Source organism: Erinaceus europaeus, chromosome 12, assembly GCF_950295315.1.
Source record: "Erinaceus europaeus chromosome 12, mEriEur2.1, whole genome shotgun sequence".
NCBI classification, from domain to species: domain Eukaryota; kingdom Metazoa; phylum Chordata; class Mammalia; order Eulipotyphla; family Erinaceidae; genus Erinaceus; species Erinaceus europaeus.
In genome coordinates, this window is record NC_080173.1 from 21428674 (window position 1) to 21453075 (window position 24402).

Here is a 24402-nt window from a genome sequence, read left to right on the forward strand (position 1 = left end):
TATAAAAAGGAAACACTGAAAAAACCATAGGATAAGAGGGATATGACTCCACACAATTCCCACCACCAGAACTCCGTAGCCCATCCCCTCCCCTGGTAGCCTTCCTATTCTTTAACCCTCTGGGAGTATGGACCCAACGTCATTGTGGGATGCAGAAGATGGAAGGTCTGGCTTCTGTAATTGCTTCCCCGCTGAACATCGGCATTGACAGGTTGATCAGTACTCCCAGCTTGCCTCTCTTTCCCTAGTGGGGCGGGACTCTGGGTAATCGGAGCTCCAGGACATATCGGTGGGGTTGTCTGTCCAGGGAAGTCCGTTTGGCATCATGCTAGCATCTGGAACCTGGTGGCTAAAAAGAGAGTTAACATATAAAGCTAAACAAATTGTTGACTAATCATGAACCTAAAGACTGGAATAGTGCAGATGAAGAGTTGAGGGAAGTGTCTCCGTTTTATAGATAGCTAGTAGGCATATTTTAGTTATATTCCAAAGGGCCTCTGTCTAGTCTAGGTTTTTGTTTGTTTGTTTGTTTGTTTTCCTTTTCTTCCCCCCCCCCCCCCCATGAGCCTGAAATCTGATATGCTGGTGGATCCAAGTTATTGTCTGGGGAGATGATGTCATGGCTGGAAAAAGGGCCAGAAAGCTGGGAAGAGAGTAGCTCCCAAATATGGGAAAGGTGTATAAATATTGTTGACTGTAAACCCCATCGATTTGATGTCATTTGGGGCCCATATTCAGCTTAGGAGCCTATGTGACCTCTCTATACCTGTAGATCTGACCTCACATTCTGTGGTCATAAGTAGGAATGTTCCAAGCTGCCTCATTATCAGGGCCCATCTTCCTGAGTTGTAGCATAGAGTATGTTGTCCAACCTCCCTTCAGAGGATGGAACATTCTCTACTGTTGTTGATCTAAGTTGAGGGCAAGGTCCTATGTGGGCCCACAAAGGGCTCTGTTTTGTTGTTCCTGATATAGATGACCAATAACAATGGAGAGAGGGATTTATTCGAGGTCTAGGCCCATCATGTCTGTTTGGGAATCTCAGGACTCCCTGACTAGGGTCCCAGCTGATGGGGTGGCCTAATAATGACTAAAGAGTCATCATTAAAGTATGCCTGGCCCCTATTTAATTAAATTAATTTATTAAAATATTTAATTAATTTATTTGATACAGAGAGAAGGATATACAGAGAGAGAGACAGACAGACAGACAGATGATGGTGCTGGGGATTGAATGTGGGATATCAACAACCTCAGGCATGAAAGTCTTCTGCATTACTATTTTGCTATCTACTCAGCCCTTATTATCATTTTATTTATTTATTTATTTATTTATTTATTTATTTATTTATTTATTTATTTTTACCAGAGCACTGCTCAGCTCTGGCTTATGGTGGTGCAGGGGATTGAACCTGGGACTTGACAGTGCCTCAGGCTTGAGAGTCTGTTTGCATGACCATTATGCTATCTACCCCCGCCCCAGCCCTTATTATTTTTAAACTTTTAGTGCTATAACCAAAAAGGTGAGGTTATCAGGGATGTATTGTAAGTGGAGCCTAAATAGCCTTGGCACCTAGTCTGATTAACTTGCTCTGGTTTCTTCTGCAGAGGAGCTTAAGTATTGCTTCTCTTGATCAGTGAGCTTTAAAGAAAAGTTTAAAGTTCTCAAGCCTCTACACTATTAAGTTTCATCTACAGCATTTTACTATTACACCATTGTTACTAGTTTGTCATTCATCTTACTTTTCTTGTTTTGAGCAGAAAGGCTTTTTTTTTTTGTGTGTGTGAGGAATAGGATTATTTTAGTTATTGTCTATGGTGGTTCCAAGCCTTTTAAATATTTTTAATTATTATTACTGTTATTATTTTAAAATAATTTTTATTAGTGATTTAATAATGATTAACAAGATTGTAAGATAGCAGAGGTAAGATTCCACACTTCCCTCCAGCAAGTTCTGTGTCCCATCCCCTCCATTCAAAACTTCCCTGTTCTTTATCCCTCTCTGGAAGTATGGACTAAAAGACACCTGCAGACCTGCTTCACCACTTTTTTTTTTTTTTTCCCACCCCCTCCCCTGATAGCTTTCCTATTCTCTATCCCTCTGGGAGCATGGACCCAGGGTCATTGAGGGTTGCAGAAGGTGGAAGGTCTGGCTTCTGTAATTGCTTCCCCGCTGAACATGGGCGTTGACTGGTCGGTCCATACTCCCAGTCTGCCTCTCTCTTTCCCTAGTAGGGTGGGTCTCTGGGGAAGCTGAGCTCCAGGACACATTGGTGGGGTCTTCAATCCAGGGAAGTCTGGCCGGCATCCTGATGGCATCTGGAACCTGGTGATGCAAACTCTAGTGTACTTCTGCTTTCTTACTTTGGTGCCATACTCCAAACTCAGTCAATTTCTGCTTTGCGTTTCTACTTCTTTTTTTTTTTTTTTTACATGCATAACATTCCCCAGATTCCCATTTAACAATACAACCCCCACTATTTAATTCATCATTTTTTATGGACCTGTATTCTCCCCACCCACCCCAGAGTCTTTTACTTTGGTGTAATACTCCAATTCCATTTCAGGACTTGTGTTTTCTTTTCTAATCTTGTTTTTCAACTTCGGCCTGAGATTGAGATCATCCCGTATTCATCCTTCTGTTTCTGACTTATTTCACTCAACATGATTTTTTCAAGGTCCATCCAAGATCGGCTGAAAACGGTGAAGTCACCATTTTTTACAGCTGAGTAGTATTCCATTGTGTATATAGACCACAACTTGCTCAGCCACTCATCTGTTGTTGGACACCTGGGTTGCTTCCAGGTTTTGGCTATTACAAATTGTGCTGCCAAGAACATATGTGTACACAGATCTTTTTGGATGGATGTGTTGGGTTCCTTAGGATATATCCCCAGGAGGGGAATTGCAGGGTCATAGGGTAGGTCCATTTCTAGCCTTCTGAGAGTTCTCCAGACTGTTCTCCACAGAGGTTGGACCAATTGACATTCCCACCAGCAGTGCAGGAGGGTTCCTTTGACCCCACACCCTCTCCAGCATTTGCTGCTGTTACCTTTTCTGATGTATGACATTCTCACAGGAGTGAAGTGATATCTCATTGTTGTCTTGATTTGATCATTTCTCTGACAATCAGAGACTTGGAGCATTTTTTCATGTGTTTCTCGGCCTTTTGGATCTCTTCTGTGGTGAATATTCTGTCCAAGTCCTCCCCCCATTTTTGGATGGGGTTATTTGTTGTCTTGTTGTTGAGTCTGGCAAGCTCTTTATATATGTTGGTTATTAAACTCTTATCTGATGTATGGCATGTAAAGATCTTCTCCCATTCTGTGAGGGGTCTCTTGATTTGGGTAGTGGTTTCTTTTGCTGTGAAGAAGCTTTTTAATTTGATGTAGTCCCATAGGTTTATACTTGCCTTAGTCTTCCTTGTAATTGAATTCGTTTTATTGAAAATGTCTTTAAAATTTATGCGGAAAAAAGTTCTGCCAATATTTTCCTCTAAGTATCTGATAGTTTCTGGTCTAACATCCAAGTCCTTGATCCACTTGGAATTTACTTTTGTATTTGGTGAAATACAGTGATTCAGTTTCATTCTTCTGCATGTTTCAACCCATTGTTTCCAACACCATTTGTTGAAGAGACTCTGCTTTCCCCATGTAATAGTCTGAGCCCCTTTGTCAAAGATTAGATGCCCATATGTGTGCGGCCTCATTTCTGGGCTCTCAATTCTATTCCACTAGTCAGTGTGTCTGTTCATGTTCCAGTACCAAGCAGTTTTGATGACAATGGCCCTATAATACAGTTTGAGATCTGGCAGTGTGATGCCTCCGGTTCTGTTCTTTTTTCTCAAGATTGTTTTGGCAATTCTAGGTCTTTTCTGGTTCCAGATAAACATTTGTAGCATTTGTTCTATTCTCCTAAAAAATGTGCTTGGGATCTTGATGGGGATAGCATTAAATTTGTAGATGGCTCTGGGTAATATATTCATTTTGATGATGTTAATTCTTCCAACCCATGAACATGGAATATCTTTCCACTTCTTTGTGTCTTTTTCAATTTCTTTGAGTAGTGACTCATAATTTTCAGTATACAAGTCTTTCACTTCTTTGGTTAGGTTTATTCCTAGATATTTTATTGTTTTTGTTGCTATAGAAAAAGGAACTGATTTCTGGATTTCAATTTCTTCTAACTTAGTGTTTGCATAGAGGAATGCCACTGACTTTTGAATGTTAATTTTATAGCCTGACACATTACTGTATTGCCTGATGATTTCCAAAAGCTTCTTGCTGGATTCCTTAGGTTTTTCCATGTATACTATCATGTCATCTGCAAATAAGGAGAGTTTGACTTCTTCTCTTCCAATCTGTATGCCTTTAATTCCTTGCTCCTGCCTGATTGCTGTGGCAAGAACTTCCAACACTATGTTGAATAGTAATGGTGATAGTGGGCAGCCCTGTCTAGTACCTGATCTGAGGGGAAATGCTTCCAGTTTTTCACCATTGAGTATGATGTTGGCTATAGGTTTGCTATATATAGACTCCACTATCTTCAGGAATTTTCCATCTATTCCTATTTTTTGTAGTGTTTTGATCATAAAGGGATGTTGTATTTTGTCAAAGGCTTTCTCTGCATCTATTGATATGACCATGTGGTTTTTGGTCTTGCTTTTGTTGATGTGGTGGATCACATTGATTGATTTACGTATATTAAACCAACCTTGCATGCCTGGGATAAACCCCACTTGGTCATGATGAACAATTTTTTTGATATACTGCTGTATCCGGTTGGCTAGAATTTTGTTCAATATTTTCGCATCTATGTTCATCAGAGATATTGGTCTGTAGTTTTCTTTTTTGGTTGTGTCCCTGTCTGCTTTTGGTACCAGGGTGATGTTGGCTTCATAGAAGCTGGCAGGGAGTATTCCAGTGTCTTCAATCTTCTGGAAGACTTTTAAAAGTAGAGGTATTAGTTCTTCTTTGAAAGTTTTGTAGAATTCATTTGTAAAACCATCTGGTCCAGGACTTTTATTTTTGGGAAGATTTTTGATAACTGTTTCAATTTCATTAGCTGTGATGGGCCTGTTCATGTTATCCACTTCCTCTTTACTTAGTTTTGGAAGTTGGTAGGTATCTAGGAAATCATTCATTTCTTCCAGGTTCTCTAGCTTGGTGGCATATAGTTGTTCATAGAAGCCTCGCATGATATGTTGAATTTCTGCAGTGTCTGTTGTGATTTTTCCTCTTTCATTTACTATCCGATTTATTTGGGTCTTCTCCCTTTTTTGTTTTGTGAGTCTGGCTAAAGGTTTGTCGATTTTGTTTACTCTTTCGAAGAACCAACATTTATTTTCATTGATCTTTTGTATCGTTTTCCTATTCTCAATGTTATTTATTTCTGCCCTAACTTTAGTAATTTCTGTCCTTCTGGTTGCTTTAGGATTCCTTTGTTGTTCTTCTTCTAGGTCTTTAAGATGTGCAATCAGGCTGTTTATGTGTGCCTTTTCTTGTTTCCTAATGTGTGCTTGTATAGCTATGAACTTCCCTCTTAGGACTGCTTTAGCTGTGTCCCAAATATTTTGATAGCTTGTGTCTTCATTTTCATTGAACTCTCGAAACATTTTGATTTCTTCCTTGATTTCCTCTTTGACCCAGAAGTTGTTAAGAAGTGTACTGTTGAGCTTCCACATTTTGTGACTGTTACTAATCTTTTGTTGATTGTTAAGTGTTAATTTAATTCCACTGTGGTCTGAGAAGATGCTTGGGATGATTTCAGTGCTCTTGAATAGGCTGATGCTGTCTTTGTGGCCTAACATATGGTCTATCCTTGAGAATGATCCATGTGGATTTGAGTAAAATGTGTATTCCAGTTTTTTGGGATGAATGACTCTGAAAATGTCCAATAGTTCTAGTTTATCTATCTCTTCATTTAGCTCCCTTATGTCTTTACTGATTTTCTTCCTGGATGATCTGTCAAGTTGAGATAGTGGGGTGTTGAAGTCCCCTACTATGATTGTGTTACTGTTAATATATTGCTGTAGCTCTTTCAGTATAAGTTTGATGTATTTAGATGGCTTCTCATTGGGTGCATAGATATTAATAATTGTTAAGTCCTCTTGATTGACTGATCCTCTGAGCATTAAGTAGTGTCCATTCCTATCTTTTTTAATCTTATCTATTTTAAAGTCTATCATGTCAGATATGAGAATAGCTGTTCCTGCCCTTTTTTGTGGGCCATTGGCTTGAATGATAGTTTTCCATCCTTTCACTTTAAGTCTGTGTTTGTCTTGTTGCGTTAGGTGAGTTTCCTGTAGACAACATATTGTTGGGTTGTGTTTTCTGATCCATCTTCCTACTCTGTGTCTTTTAATAGGTGAATTCAGGCCATTGACATTTATTGATATCAAAGATTGAAGATATTTTAATGCCATTCTTGTAGAGTTTTAGAGTGTTTTGATATATGTCCTATTTGTGGTGGTCTGACTATTTATAGGAGACCTTTCAGAACTTCTTTCAGGGCAGGCTTGGTGATGGTTGTTTCCTTCAACTGTTGCTTGTCTGAGAAGGTTTTGATGCTTCCATCTAGTCTGAATGACAATCTAGCAGGATATAGTATTCTTGGCTGAAAGCCTTTCTCATTGAGCACTCGATAGATATCTTGCCATTATCTTCTGGCCTGTAGTGTTAGTATGGAGAAGTCTGCTGCTAATCTTATGGGCTTTCCTTTGTAGGTGACTCTTTGTTTTTCTCTTGCTTCCTTGAGGATCCTTTCTTTATCCTTCTTTCTTTCCAATCTAAGTATGACATGTCTTGGTGTCTTTAGGTCTGGGTTAATTCTGTTTGGGACCCTCTGGGCTTCTTGAATCTTTATGTCTTTGGTGTTGTCTAGACTAGAGAAATTTTCAGCTATTATGGCCTGGAGAATGCTTTCTTCCTCCCCTTCTCTTTATTCCTCTGGTAAGCCAATAATGCGTATATTGTTTCCTTTGAAGTCATCCCATAGGACTCTGTTGTTGTTTTCAGCATCTCTTAATCTCTTTTTGAGATCTCTTACTTCTTTTTTAGTTGTCTCTAATTCATCCTCAATCTTGCTAATTCTGTCTTCAGCCTCATTGATTCTATTCTCTCTGCCCTCTACTGCTTTCTGGAGTTCATCTATTTTGTTGCCCTGCTCTGATACTGTTTTAGCTTGTTCAGCTAGTTGCCTTCTTAGCTCAGCAATTTCAGCTTTCAGCTCTCTAATAACCATGAGATTATTAGAATTTTCTTCCATATTCTCATTTGTTGTTCCTGCATTTCTGATTACAATTTTTTCAAATTCTTTACTCACTCCTGTTATTATTTCCTTGGCTAATGTTTGGATGTTGAACTCGTTGTTTTGTGCTTCACCCTCTGGAGGACTTTTAGCTGGACTCTTGTCCTGGTTCGAGTCTCCAATATTTTTTCTTGTTGTTTTAACCATTTTATATAAGTTAACAGTTTTTTCAATCCCTGAGTTGGAGTTCAGTGGTGTAAAAGCCTTTTTTTTCCCCCTGTAGGCTATGGGAGCCTGAGGGCTTTTAAACTATCAATAGGCTTCTTAGCTTAATCACTGACTCCTGACCAAGAGATAAAGCAGGGTGTGGCAGAGATAATCCAGTGGTTATGCAAAGAGACTTTCACAGCCCCTCAGCTATGCCACCGAGGTATAGGTCTTCTCCTGAGTTTCCCGGTTAGATCTCTGTACCCTGGTGTCCCTCCCTGTTGCTGCTCCAGATTCTGAGGGTAGTAGCAATGGAGACTCAGAGTTGCACTTGGTGAGTCTCTGGGGAGTCCTTTCCTCCCTTCAGCTGTCCCCTTGTTGGTGGAGCAGACTGGAGGTGGTGTCTCCACTGACAAACTGTTGAACTGTTAGCAGTCACTTAATCTCTCCTTAGGCCCCTCTCTCCTCTCTGTCACCAGCCACGCGTGTTTGTACTCACGGGTGATTTACTGGGTTCCTGTAGTCATTCTAGTCCTGTCTTGTTTTGGTCCTGGGTGGTCTCCTTTGGTATTCCTAGTTGATCCGGGAGAGGAGAGGAGAGGAGAGAAAGCGATCTGCTGCTCGTAGCTCCGCCTCCGGAAGTCGAGTCCCCTGCTTCACCACTTGTGAAGTATCTCCCCAGCAGGTGGGAAGCTAGGGACATGAACCCAGGTCCTTGTGCAGGCCCTTGTGCTATGTATGCTTATCCAGATTTGCTACCAACAAGCCTACTCAAAATTCTTTATGGGTTGCAGAAAGTGGAAGGTCTGGCTTTTGTAATTGCTTCTTCGTTAAACATAGACATTGGCAGGTTGATCTATACCCCATCCCACCAGCCTATTTCTGTCTTTTCCTAGCGGGGTAGGACTCTGGAGAGATGAGGTTCTGGGACACACCGATGAGGTTGTCTTTCCGGGGAGGTCAGGATGGTGTAGCATCTGCAACTTGGTAGCTGAAAAGCAAATATCACCTTTTTTCCCCCCTTAATTTCTTTATTGGGGGATTAATGTTTTACAGTCGCCAATAAATATAATAGTTTGTACATGCATAACATTTCTCAGTTTTCTGCATAACAGTACAGCCTCTCCTAGGTCCTCTGTCATCCTTTTTGGACCTGTATGTACCCCCCCCCCCCCACAGTCTTTTACTTTGGTGCAATACGCCAACTCCAGTTCAGGTTCTACTTGTGTTTTCTCTTCTGATATTGTTTTTCAACTTCTGCCTGAGAGTGAGATCATCCCATATTCATCCTTCTGTTTCTGACTTATTTCACTTAACATGATTTCTTCAAGCTCCATCCAAGAATTATTATTATTATTATTTTTTTATTGAGATAGGATTCAGACTGATGCCTTCCGCCTTCTCCTCCCCCTTCCAGGACAATTATAGTTGAAATTTTATGGAGTTCCAGGCAAAAGGATTGGGTTCAAATCTTGATTCTCTGTTAACTAGCTAAGGACCCTTAGTAAGTGACTTATCTTCTATTATCTTGAACTTTGTGTTTATGTGTCAATTGGGGAAATCTTGGCTTGAATTTGAGGTCTTTCTGGTTGGTTTTATTGTAACTGAGTTCTGTCTCTGTGATTGGTGAGTAACCTAAGCATATATAATTCCACTGATTAAAAATGCTTTACTGGAGAGGGCAGGCATGGTGCACTTGGTTGAGCACACACATTACCACCATCAAGCCCCTGGTCCCTTACCTTTGTGTGTGTGTGTAGAGGTGGAGGGGGCGTGTAGCTTCATGAATGGTGAAGCAGGGCTGCATGTGTCTCTTTCTCTCTCTCTACCTTACCCTTTCTCCGCAGTTTCTCTCTATCCTATCAAATAAGGAGGAAGGAAAACAAAAACCAACAAAACAAAAACAAACAAACAAAACCCACCAAGAAACAATGGAGAAGATGGTTGCTGGAGTGGTGAGTTCATGTGCAGACACTGAGCTCTAGTGATAACCCTGCTGGCAATGGAAAAACAAAAATACAGGACCAACAAGATATCTTAGCTATGCACCTGACCCAGGCTCAAATCTGGTCCCCACTGCAACTAGGGGAGACTTTGGTGCTATAGTCTCTTTTTATCTCTCGCTTTCTCTTTCTGTCTTTGTTTCTACCTAAATAAAAGTTGGCCCAGAGTGGGGAATCCAGGTGACAACAATAAAATAAAATAAAAAAGTATCATACCAAATGCATTTAAAATGATTAACAGAACCTAGTGCTGGAATGTAACATTGATTTTTTTTTTTTTTGCGGACTATCTCCTAGAATAATTACCCTCTCCCTTTGTATTTCTGCATTAAGTTATAACTGTTTTTTAAAAGTACTGATGATAGACTGGGCACCTTTCCAGTTGATTTGCATGTATTAACTCATTCTATCTTCTCAAGAACTATGATGATGTGCACTGGTAGTTTTTTCCATTTTGTAAACCAGTAATTTCACTTCAGCTGCTATCACTAGGGTGGCTATAAGAAGAAGGAAAAAGAAAAAAAAAAAAAGCAAGAGGACATCATTTATGTTAGGGTGACCAGAAATATAGCCTAGAGGCTGTGGGCCAGGACTTGGGAGCTTTGAAATGCTCAGGTATTGCCAGATAGATTTACCAGAGAAGAAATGGAAATAAAGCCTGTCAATCACAGTCTGCCTAGGAATGACATTCAGCCATTGCCACCTGTCTAAAGCAACTTAATTTACATATTATCACTTCAATAAGAAATTGACTGATTGGAATACCAGTTAACAATGTGGACCTGAGATCCCACCCTTTTTTGTGTGTGTATAAAAGTTCTATCCATCCCAGGTAATTGTGTTTCTCACAATCCAAGTACTTCTTGGCTCTGTAGCTGTTAGGCTGCAGTCCTGAAGGCCAAATAAATAGCTTGGGAAGCCCAGGATTTGATTTCTTGGTTAACAGGCAACCAACCTCCTTTGACCCTCATTCAAGTCTAAGAACTCAATTACAGGACTAATTAATTGGTTCATCTCCTTACAGTATGCACAGCGAGGACAACCTAGATGGAGAGGGGTCTTCAGTATTTCCAGTTCTAGACAAAAATGATGCTGTATTTTCAAATGAAGATCTCACACATTAGCCTGAAAGTATATAGCAAACAGTAACAAAGTGTCAGCAACCTCTTTTACAGCTGATTTTACTTTTCCTTTCCATAGACATAGACCTGTGCTCACACTGTTAATTTTCCGTATGTGTTTCCTTATAGTGCTTTCTTTCTGAAGGAGGAGCTGATAAACTGGTATCATTTCCTCATTTCTTGTTATTTCTTCAACTCAGAGAGGACTGTATATAGAATGGCATGGTGGAGGTGACACCTTCTCCAGAGACTGCTGTAAGCAAACGAACCTTTTATAATGTTAATCTGGAGAAGTATTTGAGCTATATCTGTCTGTACATTTGTAGCAACACATTTATTTGGAGCTAAGTATTTCCTAGGTAACGTGACTAAGGTAGATTTGTGGGTGCTAATTTGCATATAGGATGACATTGGTAGAAACTGAAATATAACTGCACACATACACATACAACAACTTTTGGCCTGCCACATCCCACTGAGCATCTGCCTTCCTTGCCATGTCTATAATGAGAGGAAGATAGCTACATTTTCCTCAGAGTTTACAGCTAATTCCTTATTTGTATTCTCCTGTAATCATTGCTATTGAGAGCTCAAAATGAGGCTGAAGAACCTCTTCCTAGTTATAGCAGGAGTTTCCATTAGAGGTCATAGCTCTCTGTAACTGTGGATGTAAACTTTTCTCCCCCACTTTACTTTCATGTTTGTTTGTTTGTTTTTTCCCCTCCAGTTGCTGGGCCTCAGTGCTGACACTACAAATCCACCACTTCTGGTATTTTTTTTTTTTTCCTTTTCATTTGTTAGGACAGAGAGAAACTGAGGGAGGAGGGGGAGATAGACAAGGAGAGAGAAAGATAGACACCCGCAGACCAGTTTCCTTACTTGTGAAGTCCTCCCTATTGCAGGTGGGGAGTTGGCATCATGTTAGCATCTGGAACCTGGTGGCTGAAAAGAGAGTTAACATATAAACCAAACAAATTGTTGACTAATCATGAACCTAAATGCTGGAGTAGTTCAGATGATGAGTTGGGGGGGTCTCCGTTTTGTAGATAGTAGGCCTATTTTAGTTATATTCCTGAAGGACCCATGACTATACTAGTGTTTTTTTTTTTTTTTTCTGAGCCTGATATGCAGTTGGATCCAAGTTATTGTCTGGGGAGATGATGTCATAGCTGGAAAAAGGACCAGAAAGCTGGATCAGGGAAGAGAGTAGCTCCCAAGTATGGGAAAGATATGTAAATATTGTTGACTATAAATCCCATCGATTTGATTTGCTCTGGGGCCCATATTCATCTAAGAAGCCTATGTGACCTCTGCATTCCTGTATATCTGAGCTCACATTCAGTGGTCATGAGTAGGAACGCTCCAAGCTGCCTCAGTTCCAGGACCCATTATCCTCAGGTGGAACATAGAGTATGTTGTTCAGCCTCCCTTTGGAGGATGGAACATTCTTTGCCGTTGCTGATCCAGGACTGATTATCTTTACACAAATTTATTTTCTTCTATCAAGCTTAAAAAAAAAAATCCAAATTTTAATTTTATGCAATAGGTAAATAGATGAACCAGAGCACCATTCTGGCCTATTTGGTGTTGGGGGATTGAACCTGACACCTCACAATCCACGTTCTGAACTCTTCTGTTGAACTATCTTCCAGGTGCATTGAAAACAAACAAACAAACAAACACTTATGGATGGGGGAGATAGCACAATAGTTATGCAAAAGTACTTTCAGGACTGAGGTTTCAAAGTCCCAAGTTCAATTCCCCCATACCACCGTAAGTTGAGATAAACAGTGCTCTGGTGTCTCCTTTGCTGTGTATCTTTCTCTATTTCTCTCACTAAAATAGAATATATATTAAAATAGGATATATATGTTTATATACATATATATATATATTTGGTTAAATATTCTTTTGTTCACTCTCTTCCTGGTCTATTCTCAAGATTATTAGCATTTTTAAACTTAGCAGACTTCATGTAGACCCTTTTTTTCCTTCTTATTAGTGATTTAATAATGCTCGATAGGATTCTTGGACAAGAGGGGTACAATTCCATATAATTCCCACCAGCAGAGTTTCATATACCCTCCCCTCTTTATCCCCTCTAGGAGTATGGATCCAACATTTTTATGGCTTCTGTAATTGCTTCTCTGTTGGACATGGGCGTTGACGGTAGACCTTTCCTTAATGTGTGCTTATGTCCTTGAAGGATTTGTGGAATGCTGTTCTCTGTGTGGACATATGTAAAGTTACATGCCAACCTACAATATATATGGAAAGAAACTCACTTTCTTTTTTCAGTAATACACTGTGTAGAACAACTAATATTAGCACATCAGACTTACTGGGGTTAAACTTGTCATTATTGTTAATATAAATTATCCCCAAGATCTCAGTGATAAACATATCAAAGATGTATTTATTTTGGAAATGGAAATCACAACTTCTTCATGTCTCACCAAATTATCCAAAGTTAGCCCTTTGACTCTTTCCTTTGTTCATGGGGCTGTCAGGCTGGCCAAATGGGTGTTGGGACATTGTGTATGATTGCTTAAAAGTTTTAACATACTTGCTGCAAGAAAGCTGCAATGTAAGGGGGGGATATGTGGGCACAGGGTGCTGTTGTGTACTTGAAATGCCTTGTGTAATCTCAATATATTGTGAATTAGTCATTTCAGTATTTAGTGGGTACTTAGGTCATTTTCTTTCTTTCTTTCTTTTTTTTTTTTAAGAAGCAGGCTTGGATGGTTGCCCCCCCCCCTTTTGTTGCTCATTGTTGCTATTGTTGTTGTTACTGCCAGATAGGACAGAGAGAAATGGAGAGAGGAGGGGAAGAAAAAGACAGACACCTGCAGACCTGCTTCACCGCTTGTGAAGCGACCCCCCTGCAGGTGGGGAGCCGCGGGCTCAAACTGGGATCCGTAGGCTGGTCCTTGCACTTTGCACCAGGTGAGCTTAACCCGCTGCGCTACCACCCAACGGCCCCCATTTAGGTCATTTTCTAACTTTACTCTTTTTTTTTTTTTTTTTTACATGCATAACATTCCCCAGATTCCCATTTAGCAATACAACCCCCACTATTTCATTCATCATTTTTCATGGACCTGTATTCTCCCCACCCACCCACCCACCCCAGAGTCTTTTACTTTGGTGTAATACTCCAATTCCATTTCAGGTTCGACTTGTGTTTTCTTTTCTAATCTTGTTTTTCAACTTCGGCCTGAGAGTGAGATCATCCCATATTCATCCTTCTGTTTCTGACTTATTTCACTTATTTCACTCAACATGTACACATATGTTCTTGGCAGCACAATTTGTAATAGCCAAAACCTGGAAGCAACCCAGGTGTCCAACAACAGATGAGTGGCTGAGCAAGTTGTGGTATATATACACAATGGAATACTACTCAGCTGTAAAAAATGGTGACTTCACCGTTTTCAGCCGATCTTGGATGGACCTTGAAAAAATCATGTTGAGTGAAATAAGTCAGAAACTTTACTCTTTTTTATATTTTATTTATTTATTTGATTTTGCTAGAGATAAAGTTGATAGAGGATGGACACATACACACTTATCTGTAGCACGGTGTTATCCTTAGCTAAGCTGTCTTCCTTCCCATCCCTTACCCCCTCCAGCAGGTGGGAACTGGAGGCTTAAACTCAGATCCTTGCACATGATAACATGGGTGCTTTACTGGACCCCTCACTGTTTGACCTCCTATTTTTTACTCTTTACTCTGTTACATACTACACTACACAGGTCCCTGTGTATCTCTGGTACAAGTGTGAGTGCTCGGTGCTTGGCTAGACCCTTGCCCTCCCCCTCCCCACCAATGGATTGTTCAGATGGAAGATGTGGGTGTTTTCGTAAGTCCTATTAGTTTGTTTTTGAAGGTGTTATATTGGTGTTTCATTTGCATGAGCAGTGTGGAAGAAAGTTCATTTCACCAATGACATTATTACATCGTTATTTTCCTCCCCTGGTCCAATGGCATCTTTATTACTTTTAGAAGAATAGCTTCTCATTTTTGTTTTAATTCTAGTTTCCTGATTACAAGTGCCTTTACTTTCTTTTTTAATTTTTTTTTCCTCACACTCCTTTATACTGCCTTCCTAAGCAAAACAGTATTTCTGTGGAAAGTCAAGCTGAAGAAAGAGAAAGGAGAGAGAGAGAGAGAGAGAGAGAGAGAGAGAGAGAGGGAAGAGACATGGCTCATAGATTCTTCCTTTGAGGGGCGCCCACTGCAGTGACATTTCCTTCTATATCCCCTTTATTGATTTTTTTTTCTCTTACTGTAGTGCTATTTAAGTAGTCTCTACACTTCTAAATCATTGCCTATCTCCAGAATGAAGTTAAACTCGGTACCCTCTTACCATAGCTGTTTTGAGAATTTGAAGCTGTCCCTAAGATAGTCACTTTGCCATAATACCTATGAGAAGGAAAGCAAGTTGAACCTATTTCAGTTTTCATCCTGCTTCTGGTTTGTATTATGGGATCCCCAGATTTGTTATTTCCCTCTCAAGGCATCCGGGTTTCTTATTAACATGAGGAGGTTTGGACCTTAGTAGTCCTTTTCTACTTTGGTGTCTGGTGTAGGAAAATATGGCTGCCGGCCAAAGTGCTATAGACTGTGGTCCCCAAGTCACCTTTTTAAGTGGACCATTGCCATTCTTCCCCTTCTATGTTTTTGAAAGGGGTGCCTTCCAGCTCTTATGTCTGGGTCATTTAGATGAATTTAATTGGATAGGCAGTTCGTATAAAGCTATTGGAACCACTGGATGACAAACAGGCTTGGGGGAGGAAACCCAGAAATTCACTATAGGAGGAATCTTCTAGCAACCTGGGTGCTAGAAGTGGTGTCACAAGGGCCTGAGGAGTGGAGGAGTGGACAGAGGAGGAGCATGAATCCTGGCTGGTTGGGTGGACAGAGGAGGAGCATGAATCCTGGCTGGTTGGCGTGCCGTAGTCTGTCAGGGGAGACAATAGCATAAAATTATTTATGCAAGGTGGAATTGCCTGGAGTGGCCTAAAGCTTGAGCAGACTCAGTCAGTAGTTGAGTACAGTTGTTGATATACTCAGAAAGAAGAAGAAAGTGTGGTGGCACACACACCTTGGTTGACTGCAAAGGCTACAATACATAAGGACTCTTGGTCACACACACACCTATTCACAATTAGCTAAAACTAGTTGTTGGGTAGTATGCCAGCTCCGCTCCCCCCCCCCCCCCCTTCTGTCTCTAATCCTGCTAACTAAGCACCTGTATGCCTGTATGGGATTGGTTTGATCCCACTCAAAGCTGCGGTCTATTTACATAAATCACTAACTATGTACCAGCCTCCCTCCAGGGCATTGGTGGTTCAGTGGTAGAATTCTCGCCTGCTCTGCCCCCTGTCCTTGTCACACCCTGATTTTCACCAGTCACTTTTCTCTCCACCCTCTCTATGTCACATCCTGTTCCCACTCTACTTGGCAAGTATATATAAAGACAGCATTGTGAGTTTTATTTTAGTTAGTTTTAGTTTAGTTTAGCTCGGCTTAGATTGTGCTGTGTTCTGTATGAATAAAGAGATACTGCGTACAGCTCAACCATGAGTCCTGGCTCCTCTGTCTCCCATCAGTGAAACTCAGCCCGACAACTAGTTACCTGATCTCACCCAACTTTGACTTAAGAAAAGAAGTACCTGGCTGGAGGAAGATGAGGTTACTGGTTTGCACTAACTATACATACTGAGAAAGAAACTTGACATTTCATGGATGTTTTGTTTTTCATCATCATCATCATTAATTATTATTAGCCAGAGTTCTGCTCACTTCTGGCTTATGGTGGTTACAGGGGAATTGAACATGAGACTTTGGAGCCTCAGGCATGAGAGTCTGTTCACATAACCATTATGCTATCTACTCCCATGAGTGTTTTCTACTTCTAGATATCATGAATGTTGAGTACATTGTCTAGAACATGATAAATGTTCAATCAATAGTAGATGGAACTATCATTATTATTATTACTATTATTTAGCAACTTTGCATTTACTTAGCAGAGTTCTCTTCTTTTTAAAAAATATTTATTTATTTATGTATTCCCTTTTGTTGCCCTTGTTGTTTTATTGTTGTAGTTATTATTATTGTTGTCATTGCTCTTCTTCTTGTTGGATAGGACAGAGAGAAATGGAGAGAGGAGGGGAAGATAGAGAGGAGGAGAGAAAGATAAACACCTGCAGACCTGCTTCACCGCCTGTGAAGCGACTCCCCTGCAGGTGGGGAGCCGGGGCCTCGAACCGGGATCCTTACTCCGGTCCTTGCACTTTGCACCACCTGCACTTAACCCGCTGCGCTACTGCCCGACTCCCAGTTCTCTCTCTCTTTTTTTTTTTTTTTAAGTTTTTAAAATTTTTTATTTAAGAAAGGATTAATTAACAAAACCATAGGGTAGGAGGGGTACAACTCCACACAATTCCCACCACCCAATCTCCATATCCCATCCCCTCCCCTGATAGCTTTTCCATTCTCTAGCCCTCTGGGAGCATGGACCCAGGGTCATTGTGGGTTGCAGAAGGTAGAAGGTCTGGCTTCTGTAATTGCTTCCCCGCTGAACATGGGCGTTGACTGGTTGGTCCATACTCCCAGGCTGCCTCTCTCTTTCCCTAGTAGGGTGGGTCTCTGGGGAAGCTGAGCTCCAGGACACATTGGTGGGGTCTTCAGTCCGGGGAAGCCTGGCCGGCATCCTGATGACATCTGGAACCTGGTGACTGAAAAGAGAGTTAACATGTGAAGCCAAACAAATTGTTGAGCAATCATGGACCCAAAGCTTGGAATAGTGGAGAGGAAGTGTTAGGGGGTTACTCACTGCAAACTCTAGTGTACTTCTGCTTTCAGGTATATATTTTGCAGTAGTTTACGGATACGTGTGAACATATGCTCTCTCTCACAGAAACTGGTGTATATCTAGGTTTTGGGACTTTGTTAGAAAGTGAACCACCTTTGATAGAATTAGAGTATACTATGAAAGGAAAGGTCTCACCGAGTAATGAAGCTGAAGGGTTGTCATTCCACACGTGAAGTCTCTGGACACAGTCTGAAGTGAAGCATGTTGAGGTGGCAATCGTTGTGTTGGTTAGGTTGTGATCGGCAGATGCAATATTATTTGATATGGATTGGGAGAGGCATACGGGAAAGTGGGCCCTATCCAAAGGTTCCAGGACTGGAGGAAATAGAGGCTCTATAGTGGAGATGTGAGGTTCCTGCTGTCTTAGGGTTCAAAAAGACAATCAGTAGTTAATGTTATCATCACATTATTTGGTAATTGGGTTAACTTTGAAGTTCTCTTCTTTTTTGATGCTCCTAAAAATGCGAATAAGTACATAAAAGAAAGGGTCTCTTTCTGTACTTGACACAAAATTCTGATAAGTGATATAAGGTTAATGAAGTTTCAAGTCCTTCTAAGGTTTTTAATTGGCAAAGATGCTTACTTGTAGAGTGACAGCTTCAGTGTCAGCCGTGGTTTTGGAACTGTGTTCACCATGTTCGTTTTCAATTTGAGGTAGGCTTTCACTTTGAGACAGTGCAGATCGAGTCAATATGTATTATATGTCCATTTTGGGCTCTGGATCAATTGCAATTAGTTTGCAGCAGATTGCATTAGCATATCCAAAATTAATACATTTGGTTTTCTGATGAAAAAGAATTGACTGTGAGGACAATATGGCTGTTTTTAGTCTCCAATGATCTTTTCAAACTATTTTTCCTTCTGTTAATGACTGTAAATTGGTATGTCAACATAAACTTAATCCATTGATCTTTCCTCATTTGCCTCTTAAAAAGTGGTTCCAGAATATGGCACCTACCTTTTAATCTTTTCTTTAATTAGAGGGCATTTTACTAAGTGCCTTAAACTTGTATTTTTCTTGGTATATTATTTGACATGCTGTTAAGACTATCAAGGCAACACAAAGAAGTGGAAAGATATTCCATGTTCATGGGCTGGAAGAATTAACATCATCATAATGAATATACTACCCAGAGCCATAAACAAACTTAATGCTATCCCCATCAAGATCCTAACCACATTTTTTAGGAGAATAGAACAAATGCTACAAATGTTTATCTGGAACTAGAAAAGACCTAGAATTGCCAAAAACAATCTTGAGAAGAAAGGACAGAACTGGAGGCACCACACTCCCAGATCTCAAATTGTATTATAGGGTCATTGTCATCAAAACTGCTTGGTACTGGAACACGAATAGACATACTGACTAGTGGAATAGAACTGAGAGCCCAGAAGTAAGCCCCCACGCCTCTGGACATCTAATCTTTGACAAAGGTGCCCAGACTATTAAATGCGGAAAGCAGAGTCTCTTCAACAAATGGTGTTGGACAAAATGGGTTGAAACATGCAGAAGAATGAAACTGAACCACTAGATTTCACCAAACACAAAAGTAAATTCCAAGTGGATCAAGGACTTGGATGTTAGACCACAAATTATCAGATACTTAGAGGAAAATATTGGCAGAACTCTTTTCCGCATAAATTTTAAAGACATCTTCAGTGGAACGAATCCAGTTACAAAGATGACTAAGACAAGCATAAACCTATGGGACTACATCAAATTAAAAAGCTTCTGCATAGCTAAAGAAACTACTACCCAAACCAAGAGACCCCTCACAGAATGGCAGAAGATCTTTACATGCCATACATCAGACAAGAGGCTAATAACCAGAATATTTCAATAATTTGCAAATCTCAACAACAAGACAACAAATAATCCCATCCAAAAATGGGGGAAGGACATGGACAGAATATTCACCACAGAAGAGACTCAAAAGGCTGAGAAACACATGAGAAATGCTCGAAGTCTCTGATTGTCAGAGAAATGCAAATAAAGGCAACAATGAGATACCACTTCACTCCTGAGAGAATGTCATACATTAGAAAAGGTAACAGCAGCAAATGCTGGCGGCGAGGTTGTGGGGTCAAAGGAACCCTCCTGCACTGCTGGTGGGAATGTCAATTGGTCCAGCCTCTGTGGAGAACAGTCTGGAGAACTTGCAGGCTAGAAATGGACCTACCCTATGATTCTGCAATTCCTCTCCTGGGGATATAGCCTAAGGAACCCAACACACTCATCCAAAAAGATCTTTGTACACATATGTTCTTGGCAGCACAATTTGTAATAGCCAAAACCTGGAAGCAACCCAGGTGCCCAACAATAGATGAGGGGCTGAGCAAGTTGCGGTATACACACACACACACACACACACACACACACACACACACACACACACACACACACACACACACGAATACTACTCAGCTATAAAAAAGGGTGACTTCACTGTTTTCAGCCGATCTTGGATGGACCTTGAAAAATTCATGTTAAGTGAAATAAGTCAGAAACAGAAGGATGAATATGGGATGATCTTACTCTCAGGCAGAAGTTGAAAAACAAGATCAGAAGAGAAAACACAAGTAGAACCTGAACTGGAATTGGCATATTGCACCAAAGTAAAAGACTCTGGGGTGGGGAGAATACAGGTCCAAGAAAGATGACAGAGGACCTAGTGGGGGTTGTATTGTTATATGGAAAACTGGGAAATGTTTTGTATGTACAAACTATTGTATTTACCGTTGAATGTAAAACATTAATTCCCCAATAAATAAATTAAAGAAATAAAGTCAAAAAAATAAAAATACATATTTAAAAAAGGAATAAAAAAGACTATCATGACAAAGAATATTAATTTGTAAAATTTTGTTTTTTTTTTTCAAATTTATGTTTCATTGGGACATAAATAAAAATGGTCAGAATTACAATTTAGCAATCATATATAGTGAATGACACAAATATTGCTCGTTTGACAGTTTTTTAAAAAATATTTTATGTATTTATGAGAGAGATAGGATGAGAGAAAAAGAACCAGACATTACTCTGGCACATGTGCTGCCAGGGATTGAACTCGGGACCTCATGCTTGAGAGTCCAAAGCTTTACCACTGTGCCACCTCCTCGACCACAACAATGAATTTTTATCCATTTCTTATTTTTAAAGAAATTTGGACAACTTCATTATTAGAATTATTGTCAATATTTGTAAGGATGGGACAGAGAAGTCACCTTTAGGCTTGATCATGCCAGAATTGGACTGTTTTCAAAGCTATGTGTAAACCATACTTATTTTAGGTCTGTAGAACTTCTATTTTTCTAAGTTTAAATGTCAGTTTTTTTGGAATGTGAAATTTGCATCAAGAATAAAAAGTGAAGGTTTATTCATTCGAACATCTAGATTTTTTTTTTTTGTAGTAGTAGTGTCACCTACAGTCAACACTGTTATAATCTTCAAAGGATACAGATACCATATCTTGAGATCTTGAGTAGACCTAGTTGTAAGATTCTTTTTTTTTAAAAAATATTTTATTTTATTTATTTATTCCCTTTTGTTGCCCTTGTTGTTTTATTGTTGTAGTTATTATTGTTGTTGTCGTCGTTGTTGGATAGGACAGAGAGAAATAGAGGAGGGGAAGACAGAGAGGAGGAGAGAAAGATAGACACCTGCAGACCTGCTTCACCGCCTGTGAAGTGACTCCCCTGCAGGTGGGGAACCGGGGTTCGAACCGGGATCCTTATGCCGGTCCTTGTGCTAGTTGTAAGATTCTTATGTCTCTTTGGAAAATAAGTTATATGAGTGCATTGCAGCTTAGATTTGAGAAGAAAATGCCACTTGAAGGTTTCATTAGTGGCCCTGGAAGCTCATGGTTCCATTGGTACAGCTTTGTGAACCACGATACTTAGTCTGCATGATACTGCCTGGACTACCCAGGAGACCACTGACAGAAAGAAGTAGGTTTGTCAAACCACCAGTCTTGTGATATAGTCACGTGACTTTTTGTTTTGTGTGTGTGTTAATGGTGCTATCATTCTATTTCCTACAAGTTTGTTTGTTTATTTATTTATTTGTTATTGGATAGAGACAGAGAGATTGAGAGAGAAGGGGAGAGGAAGAGAGACAGAGAGACACCTGCAGACCTGCTTTACTGCCTTTGAAGCGAACTCCCCTGCAGGTGGGGAGCAGGGGCTCGAACTGGGATCCTAACCGGTCCTTGCGCTTTGTGCCATGTGTACTTAACCCACTGTGCTACCGCACGACTCCCACCTGCAAGATTTTGTAACATAACTAGTGGATAGTAATGAGTTTAAATGAAATAGATTTTGTCTTTAACATTTTTTCTTTCTCCATTTGACATGGGATAAAGTGAAACTTTAATTGTTCATGTGATGCTGCCCTTTGATTATTTTTTAGCATAGACCTCAAAATCAATCACTAATACATGTTGAGAAAAAAAAATAGCCCCACTTCTTTGTGATTTTTTAAAATTTATATTTATTTATTTTCCCTTTTGTTGCCCTTGTTGTTTTTTATTGTAGTTATTGTTGTTGATGTCGTCGTTATTGGATAGGACAGAGAGAAATGAAGAGAGGAGGGGAAGACAGAGGGTGGAGAGAAAGATAGACACCTGCAGACCTGCTTCACTGTGAAGCAACTCCTCTGCAGGTGGGGAGCCGAGGGCTCGAACCTGGATCCTTACTCTGGTCCTTTGTGTTTTGCGCCAAGTGCGCTTAACCCTCGGTGCTACTGCCGGACTCCCATTCTTTGCGATATTTAAGCAAGGGTGTACTGATAAGCAACTTGCAGTTTCTGAGAATTAGTTTAATTAATGGTAACTCCTGTTACTGGATTCATTTTTGTTGTACGGAAGAGATAATCTCATTAAGTGTATACTGATTGTGTTTAGATCACATTTAAAACTACTATAAAGGAATGGATTAGTTTGTGCCCCATTGACCTCAAAGTGCTAACATATTTTTTTTCCCCTAAGATCACTTACTGTGATTAATAATGGGTATACAGATGTTTAATGGTATGAGCTATTCTTATTTGACTGTGGGTGAAAATAGACATGTCATAAAATATTCTCAAAAGTTTCTCCTCTCCCTTCCTCCCCCTCCCCCTCCCCCCTACCCCCTCCCTTTCTTTTCTTTCTACCATAGCACTGCTCAGCTCTGGTTTATGGTGGAGGGGGATATTGAACCTGGGGCTTTGGAGTCTCACGCATGAGATTCTCTTTGCATAACCACTATGCGATCTACTACAGTCCCTAAAGAGCTTTTTAAAATAATATTTTATTCTGATATGCATTTCATAGGGAACTACCAAAGTAGTGCAGCAGCCTTAGGTCCCCCAATGCCGACATCTTATATATTAGATTGTTGGAAAAGTCGTGATGCATTTTTGCCTTGAAAAACATAGAAAAATACATTATGCGAGTTGGGTGGTAGCGCAGTGAGTTAAGTGCACGTGGCGTGAAGCATAAAGAGTAGTGTGTAAGAATCCCTGTTTGAGACCCCCGGCTCCCCACCTGCAGGGGAGTCGCTTCACAGGTGGTGAAGCAGGTCTGCAGGTGTCTATCTTCCTCTCCCCCTCTATCATCTCCATCTCTCTCCATTTTTCTCCGTCCTATCTAACAACGATGACATCAATAACTACAACAATAAAAAACAACAAGGACAACAAAAGGGAAAATAAATATTAATTTTTTTTAAATTCTAGATTATTTAAGACAAATTCATAAAAAAATAAAAATACATTTGACTTTTCTGACAACCCAATAGTTTTTGTGCAGTATCAAAACTAGGGGACTGACATTAAAAAATAAAATATTAATTAGAAAAACCAAAGGTTAAGAGGAGGGACAGGGAATCAAAGGAATTAAACTCAGGACTTCATGCCTGAGGATCCAACACTATCTATTGGGCCACAAAGGAACTGATATTTTTTTTAAAGTGTGTGTGCATGTAGTTTAACATTATTGACTTTAAAATAATTAACATGAAAAAATTACATGTATTTTCCTCTTATCCTATTGAAGATCTGTTTTTTTTTTTTATTAATATGTTTAACTTTATTGAGATACAAGTCACAGATTACATGGATAAAGTTCCCTTGTAGTGATTTAATATACACATATATTGTTAAAGGATTACTACGCAGTTAACTTAAACATCATTTCCTCACATATTTACCTTTTTTAAAATTCTAAATAGAAATTGAGGGGGGAGGGAGAAGGAGAGAGACAGAGAGACACCTGCAGTCATGCTTCATCATTTATGAAGCTTTCTCCCTGCAGGTGGGGACCAGGGGATTGAACCTAGGTCCTTGTGCCCTGTAATGTGTGCTCTTAACCAGGTGCGCCACCGAGTGGCTCCATAGTTACCTTTCTTTTTTGAAGATCTGTATTCTTATTGCCATTTGAATACTCATTAAAACTAGGCATCTGGAATGACTTATTTTTATTACTTTCAGTGGCCTTATCTCTTTCCCCCAATTCCTTCCTCTAGGCCGTTCATTTAGTTCCCAGAAGATGGCTGAATTTACAGGAATATCAGAGTAAGAAACTGATGTTGGACCACGGAGTGAAAGTTCAAAGATTCTTTGTAGCAGAGACTGCGAATGAAGCTCTGGATGCGGCGAAGAGACTAAGTAAGCTCACCTATTAATTAGCAGGTGGAATACGCTTGTCCACATTAGTGAACTCACAGGTGGTGTTACCTCACCATACATAGAGTCCTTTGTTGAGTTATAGCAACAGTAGCAAATACAGTTGGAACACTTTTGAATTGCCGAGCCGGAAAGTTCAATTAGGAAAACGTTAATCTTTTTATGCCAGAAAGCCGTTTATGGGATGTCACATCTTGCTAATTTCCCAAGGTCTGTCTTTCTCCCTTCCTCTCTTCTTTTTTCCTCCCCTCTCTCTCCCTCACCCCCAACCACT

General features: G+C 40.0%; 1 protein-coding gene across 3 annotated transcripts in view; it reads left to right on the plus strand.

Moving 5' to 3' along the window:
* The window catches only part of SUCLG2 (succinate-CoA ligase GDP-forming subunit beta), a 329175-nt gene that overhangs the window by 50667 nt on the left and 254106 nt on the right, over nucleotides 1-24402 (plus strand). For 2 of the 3 annotated variants that reach the window (XM_007535147.3, XM_060202910.1), the window contains exon 2: nucleotides 23969-24110. The exons of the other annotated variant lie outside the window; for it this stretch is intronic. In XM_007535147.3, the coding sequence (XP_007535209.2) occupies nucleotides 23969-24110 (142 nt within the window). The remainder of the gene's footprint in view (nucleotides 1-23968; nucleotides 24111-24402) is intronic. 3 annotated transcript variants of the gene reach the window in all.